Source organism: Gavialis gangeticus, unplaced genomic scaffold, assembly GCF_001723915.1.
Source record: "Gavialis gangeticus isolate Ggan-Ray unplaced genomic scaffold, GavGan_comp1, whole genome shotgun sequence".
Lineage (NCBI taxonomy): Eukaryota > Metazoa > Chordata > Crocodylia > Gavialidae > Gavialis > Gavialis gangeticus.
In genome coordinates this window covers 5,160,307-5,168,279 of record NW_017729022.1, presented here as the reverse complement: position 1 = coordinate 5,168,279, position 7,973 = coordinate 5,160,307, and the positions used below count along the sequence as shown (strand labels likewise).

The 7,973-nt window shown below is 41.4% G+C and overlaps 1 protein-coding gene across 1 annotated transcript in view; it reads right to left on the bottom strand.

Moving 5' to 3' along the window:
- The window catches only part of BMT2 (base methyltransferase of 25S rRNA 2 homolog), a 102,973-nt gene that overhangs the window by 53,598 nt on the left and 41,402 nt on the right, over positions 1-7,973 (bottom strand). The window contains exon 4 of the mRNA XM_019514553.1: positions 5,611-5,754. Coding sequence (XP_019370098.1) covers positions 5,611-5,754 — 144 coding nt within the window. The remainder of the gene's footprint in view (positions 1-5,610; positions 5,755-7,973) is intronic.

Genomic DNA, 7,973 nt, shown 5'->3' with positions numbered 1-7,973 from the left:
TGAAAATATTCTCTGCACACGCTAAAAAAAAAACAACTCCCAAAAGTTATTTTAGTGTATTTGATGCAATTTGATGAAACTGAGCTATAATTGAGACTAAAAGGTACTTGAATTTTCATATTACTTAAGCATTACAATAAGACTATGATTTGCTTTTTAAAAAAACCCTGATTACACCAAGAATTCATACAATTAATACTTCCATAAAACATCATTAATTTGTATCAGCAGGACAAAGCCATATTAAATATGGATGACAAATGGTTTTAAATGTAATCTGCTCTACTATACAAAACAAAAATAAAAGCACTGAAGTTCTGTAACAAAGTTCTCCATTAAAATGATAGTACATAACAAGAGAAAAATGCATAATGCTAGAAACCAGCCTAACATATAAAATGCATTATTTCTACTAGTCTTCAAAAGCTACTTATATTTTTAATGTCTGTGCATTTTCCACATGGTGCACAGATGAAGTGGCAACCTTTTCTCTAAATGATTTGATAAAGGAAGTCATTAAATGCCAGACAAAGTGAGGTACATGGGTAAATTCCAAGTTGGCTACACATAAATACAGCCTAACTTTCAAGGGAGAAGGACCATGCATCTAATTAGTATACCTTTATCAGGATTACAACTGAAGTGAATTCAAACTTCCCCTGCATCTTGCTCCAAACCAGCAAACACACACATACCACGTGCACACATGCTTTATCATCTCCAGAATGAAAGAGGCATGGTAAATGCCAGGTAAGACACTTAACACAAAGGAGAAATGTCATATTTTCTCACAACACCCTCCCACCCCCCAAAAAATAAAGATGTGCATTTTAAGTGGGCCAGCTGTTTTCTTCACTAGAAAAGCAGCACATCTGGAGACACCAGGCATGCCATGCAAATACCAAGATGGCTACTGCTGGTGTCTGCTCAGCAAAATGATGCAACATTAACCCTGTCAGTGCCATAGCTATTGGCTGAGCATGGTAGCTTTGTCCAAAGCAGCAAGTGAGTTCTTGGTAGGGTCTTGATGATGCTCATGATGTGAAAACAATTCTTTATTTAAAGGTACTTATACAAAGAGAGTTAAACAGTCTTGGAACTGCCCTTGCAATTAAAGAGTAAGTCAGTCCTCCCAGGAACACAGTGTCCACGAAGTGTGGCATCCCAGGAGAGACTGACATACCAGGAAGTTCCTGATGCCACACTTCCTTAACACTCTACGTTTCCAGGATGACCTACTCTAAGGTCACAGTCAGCCACGACTCCAGAAAAAAAATTCCTTATGTTCTGCCTTCTAAATAGAAGTTGCAGGTTTTACTTGGGGACATATTGTGTGTGTAAATGTATTGGCTAATCCAGCCACATGGACCAGTACAGGTAAATTAATTTTACAATCAGTTGAAATGGGGATGTGTTTCTGTAACTGCACAGCTATAGTTGATGTGATGGTCTTAAAAAAAGTTGTGTTCTACAATTAATTAAATGTTTGGTCTGATTAAATACAGTTAATGTACTTAGAGGTTTAGCAAATATAGGTATCTGAGCACTGTTTTCAGAACTCAGAGTTTATATGCAACTTACTTGTAGCTCAATATCTACTATTCTTTCCAAAATAAAGTTGCACAAATTTGACAGTTTTAAGAAACTCAATCTCAGTGTGGTAGAATATGTTCAAAGTATTTTTCAACAAGTCCATACATAAAGTAGGAAAGCATGATAGCATAGCAGTTCCATTATCTATGAATGCCACACAACTGCAAATCAGAAAAAAGACAAGGTGACTTGCATGAAGTGTCATACCAATAACAGAAACAACACGGGCATCTCTAATATAAACATGCCTTGTTTTCTTAACAGCGATTCCCCACGCATAAACTAAAAAGCTAATCTTTTTTTCTGTTTTGCCTGACGGAGAGATAAGTAAAGTTTAGATTTCCAGTTTAATTTGTTCTCTTACTAAAGCCAGATGAGATACCACGAATATACTATTTTACTGAATCAACTGGTATCGAGTTCTTATTTGTACTTTCTTGGCAAACACGAGTCATTTTAACCCTAAGAATACAAAGGATGCATTATTCAGATCTTATGGTAACAATACCATAATTAATAAAAATAGTACCTTCCATTTTGACCAATCATTTAACTTCTGCAATAAAATAATAAGGCAAGGGAAAACACCCAGTGAGTTACTGCTGAAATGGTAATGAGAAGGGTTGAATATTACACTATACTGGCTATGTGGCAGCTGGTTAATATGCTTATCAACAGTTCAAAGATTATGCCTTTCGTAATTGCCAAATCCAGCCTGTGTAAAAAAGTTAACGTTTCAAAAAAATTCCTTCCTGATTGTTTCAGCTACCTTAGCCATCATCCTGAAGATGTTTTCATCTTCATTCTAACCCAAGTTTTTCAATTTTTTTCTAGAAAAATAGAAGTTCACATGAAAAAAAATTTAGCAGTCATACAGCAACTCCCATTGATATCAACTTACTCAGTTAAGGTACATCTAAGGAACAATAGTAAAATATCTGCCTTCATTTCACACTGATCATTTTTGGCAAAAGCTGGCATGTGAAGGTCAAATTGTTATGCTTAACTAGAACATAAGAGCTGTTTGGCTCAGGTTAATTCTGCCTCTAACTTTTACTGCACATATCTAGTGCTGACTACACCATTTAATAAAATAAACCTTAGAGCGTAGGAATGGCATTGCACCCATTTCTTGATAGCTGTTTTTCAATTCAATTTTTATTTCTTCCCTTTACAAAGGCACAAAACTTGCTGTACAATCACTTGGCTCTATAACCATTTTGATAATGAAGCCTAAGGCCTGTTAGAGAACCAGATATCAGTAGTATTCAAGCATCACTAATTTCTCTTCACTGAGGATGATCAAAGGGATTAGGTATTTCATGGAAATCTGGCCATGTTTTCAATAGGCTCTAGAACTGTTGTACTCTTCTAGGAAGCAGAACACTGAATCCCTATGCATAAACAAAACTAATCTGACAGCTAGTATGTTTGTAGCATGTTCCTTGATATTTTAGAAGTTTACGGTTGTTACATATTATATAACAATAAATCTAATCCTCGATTAGTTTTTACCTTCACTGTACTTTGAGGGGTGTGGCAGCAGGGAGGGGGGGAGATTAAATAAGGACACTATAGACTACATTTTATTCTTGGGCACCTCTGGTTTATTTACTAACAAACTCAGGGATCTAATTAACAAAAAAATATTCAAGCTGAGAAAAGTCTTTATACAATCTATTTTTCCATATATTAAAGGCATGTAGACAGGACATATATGTTTGATGCTGGATCTAACTTCAAGTCTTCAGTCACTGCTTTTAAGCATTATAATTAAGTTTGAACTGTGACAAACACCAGATTTTTGAGAAACAACTATGGGATGCAGTTTCTTCTACTACCTGCAAATCCCAAGTACTGTTCTAGAAAAACAAATTAATTTTGAGACTCAGAAGCCACACACAATTGCTCCAATTTTGTTCATGCAATTTACAACTTGCAAAATCAAAGTAATTTTAGATGGAAGAATCTGCAGCCCTCCAACCATCACTATGAAAACATCTAGACTGGATTTAAAAAGAACAATGAACATGGAATTCCACCTCTACAGAACTCCAAATCCACTTCACCTACCTCTTTTCACCCTCACTTTGTGAAGCAAGCCTTAAGTCTGATTAAACCAGATGCAGAACTTGACATTACATCTTTGCTAACAAGTCTGATCTCGGTATCTTCTGCAAGGGGGGCAGTAAAGGAGGACAAGTTGCCATTACAGAATAATTGGAAATCATCCCTTTAAATGGTCAAAATTCAACGGAATGTGTCCAAAGTCAAAGTCAAAATAAGACACCTTGGAACACTGAATATAGACTACACCTGAAAATGGGAAAACTTCTTTGAAAGCAGCGATTCAAAGAAGGACTTGGGAATTTACTGATAGCCACCTTGACATCATTCTCAGTGAAAGATTATGGTACCATGGATACATTTAATCTTTTTATACAAGGAGGTTTTGATCCTGAGTTTGTACAAAGCATTGTTAAAACCACTACTGGAAATTTCTTGCAGTATAGATACTGGAGATACATTTAGCAAATAGGAGAAAGTTCAAAGGAGTGTCCCAGAAAAACTTAGGGACTGTAAAGCTTGTTTCATAATGTGAGGCTGAACTGGCTAAACTAAAAGAAGATGCAAGATGATTTGATTGCTGGGCATAGGCACTAATATTTGGAAGAGGTATTTCTAAAATGGGGAGGATGGATTTCAGCCCTATGGACAAAGATAAAATGTTTGAAGTCAAAGAAATTCAAATCTGAATTAAGATGCAATATTCTAGCTATGATAATAAGTAACTATTATAATAGTTTATCAGAAGCAATGATAAATGCACCATTACTACGAGTCCTGAGGATTAGATTAAATCTCTGAAAAAGAAGTGTGTTAAAATCTAGGGTCACAGGGAATTGTGTAAAGAACTAGATGGTCACAGCTGTCCCTTTTAGCCTCTGAATTTGTGAATCTTCTTGTTAATTCATAAGTCACTGGGAACAGGATGTTAATATTGATCTGTAAAAGCAATTGTGATTGTCCTTTAAGACAACTATAATCAAGCCTTATGCTTCAGGGCTTTAAGCCAGTCACCTGCAGAAGTCAGGAAGCAAGTGCTCCAAGGTGGTACAGAAAAACTTCTGTCCTCAGATGCTTGTCTGGGGCATCTTGTTCACATGTTCAAACTCACTGTTAAACTGGGATTCAGATGAATACTCCCTAAATGGGAGTAACAGTTTTTCATGGGAGAGGTGTCACCTCCTGCGGCATGGCCAGATAAAATAATCTGGTCATCCAAGAAATTCCATACAAGTGCAGATTCATGTGCCTTTGTGACACCTTTGTGTCTCCTACTTTCTGCTTGTGGAACACACTTCAAGAACTGAGGATTGAAGTTCTTTCATCAAACCACAGTTACTATGCTCTAATTAGGGGTAACTAGAGAAGATTACACAGTCTGTAATATAAATGGAGTCAGACAACATCTAAATCTCTCGGGGCCAAATACTCTTACAAAAATTTACACATTATTTAAAAATACCTTGGAAAGTGATCAGAATATATGACAAATATACAAAAAACTAGCATATTTAATAAATCAACATGCTACAAACCAGTCCTTTAAAAGCCTATACAAATTAAACCTGAAATGTTATAACAGTATACTACCTCTAGTTCTTATGGACAGATTTAGAATGAATTATGCTTTTTGCTAAATAGCACATTTACCTGAAAACAAATCTCAGCATCTTAGGAAAAAACCTGTATAGTTACCAAAGAATGGTTTAGAACTTAAATCTTGATTTACAGTGGGGCAGGGAGGAAGGGGGGGAAATCACATGCTAATTTTAAATGCAAGACAGCCTCATAGAAAATTTGACATCTACTAAAACATAACCACATATTAAAACATATATTTTGGAGATAAGTATAGCAGGTAGGAAGCTACTCCTATACTATGCATAGACTAAAGAACTTTGAGACAGAGAAAGCTTAAAACCTATCTTAGAAGTCCAGAAAAAGATTTACCTGCAACACCATTCAATTCGGCCTTCCCCTTCATAAGTTTTTGCCCAGTGTTTATCTGCAAGGTTTTTCATTGCTACAGCATATTCACAGAGCGTTTCTTCATCCTCACAGTGTTCTCGCCAGATCTTTTCAAAGTCTCCCACTAAAAAAATCCCAAAAGCCACAGCGTGAGTTATATGTATTATAGTAATATTATAATCTTAACATTTTGAATATAGAACAAAAGAAATTTCCTCTACTGGCATGCAGTCAGATAAAAAGTTAGTAAGTTTTCCTGTTACAACGGCTTAGATTGGGATAGTCAGCCTTCAGCCTACCAGCCAAATGTAGCCATCAGGTCTGCAAGTTCAGCAGAGGGGGGGAAACTGGCCATTAATATGACCACCCTCCCTCCCCTGCTGCCACATTTCCCAGCACCAAGTACCGGGGCTGGGCTGGATCAAGGTGGGCTATGGTTCCTCTACTCCCTGTGGAAATGACCACACCCCCTTTCCCCTGCAGGGCCACATTGGGACCAGCCTTCCCCTGCCCCCCTCTACGCAGCCAGACGGTACCTGCTGTGCCCGTCTTAGGTACTAGGTTGGGACCACCAGCCAGATCAGGCACTGCCTATCTAGCCTGCTAGGTGAAAAAGGTTGAGCACCACTGGCCTGGATTAATAAAGCCCAGGGTTTTTTGCCATTTATAGTATACATTTTTACTAGTATGGACAGCAACATTAAGGTGTCATTTTCTAGTTGGTCTCAATTTCAGGTTTGCATGCACTCAGGGCTGGGCCAAGCCAGCTCCTGCTGCGTCTTGCAGTCAGGCCATGCAGCCAGGAGCCACATGGTGCTGGAGCTGACAGCAGGAAAGGAGGGAAATGGCAGCTACAGGCACAGTGGAGTGGGAGTGAGTGGGTGTGCAGAGTGCCCACTGGCACTGACCCCAGGTCAACTGGCACAGGCCCCATGCTCCTGTGGACCCGCTCCCTCCCACTCTCCCCTTCCTGTACTTGCCATTTCCCTGCTTTCCTGCCAGCTGCTCCAGCACCATGTGGCTGCCAGCTGCATGGCTGGACCATGGGAGCACAGGACCAGTACTGGAATTCCAGGGCAAGGAGCAGGTGTGTGTGTTCATAGGACAAGTCCTCCCCTCCCCCCCACCATACACATGCACCCACACCACCCCTCACATTGCCATACATGCAGGCCCCCACACCCGCACTCCCTCACACTCCAGCCACCCTCCCCCCACACAGCCACATGCTCCCTTACTCCACACCCATACCCCCACACCATTCCCTCTCCCAGGGCCTCCGCAGCCCAGCAGGCATCACCCAGCGTGGCAGGAAGCAAAGGAGCTGCACGGAGAAGCTGCTCGCTGCTTCTTGTCCTGCGCTGCCCTGGTGACATCCCTCCTGTGCACGGGGCTGCAGCGAGGGCAGCAGCATGGGGCTGCATCCCTCAAAGCAGCAGCATGTGCAGGGGGCATGTCGCCAAGGTAATGGGGGGTGGGGGGGTGGAGCTTGCAGCAGCAACGAGATCCCTGCATGGCCCTGCTGTCCCCAGCTGCATCAGGTCGTGCCTGCAGGGCTGCAGAGGCCCTGGGGGAGGGAAGCAGAGCGGGAGCTCAAGCTGCCCTGCATACAGATCTGGGGGCACAGGTCCCCCCTACCCCCAGGGAGTGCACGCAGTGGCAGGGAGTTGCCTCGCCTGAGCCCGCAGCAGGGGGGAGTAGGGGCAGGAGGCCAAGGACCAGGGTCTGTAGCCCTGGCAGCTGGGGGCCCCTTCTAGCAGGGCTGGGGGAGCAGGGGCTGTGGGTAGGGGGCGAGGCGCATCAGGCAAGGCTGTGGGTGCAGGGAGTGAGAGGCATGAGCATGGCCAGGGACCTGTGGGTGGGAAGTGAGGGGCACCAGCACGGCCAGTGGAGGGGTTGTGGGGGGCCTTAATTTTAATCACAGATTTTAGGTTTTTTATTAGAGAATTTGGTATGTTTCATCAGGGAGAACCAGGATCCCTGATGATCATATTATACTCATGTCAACTGTGTGTGGAGACTGAAAGTGTAGTTTCAGTCTTGCAAGTACACTGCATAACCTGGCCAGACTTAAACCAGCTTATAGATAAGTACAAGGTCAAGGAACAAAACAAAATTAACCAATCATTGGGAAAAGGTTTTACTACTCATTTTGCTACTTGCTCCAAAAGAATTCTCCAAGTTGAAATCCTGCAACTTGAACCACCAAATAGGACATTCAAATAAGTACAGTAAAAGCCTTTGTTAATCAGCATTTTAGTAACCGGCACTTCTATTAACTGGAATTTCCAGCCAGCTAGTTGGTGGGTCAGACGCCCGGGGGGGGGGGGGGGGGGGGGGGGGCG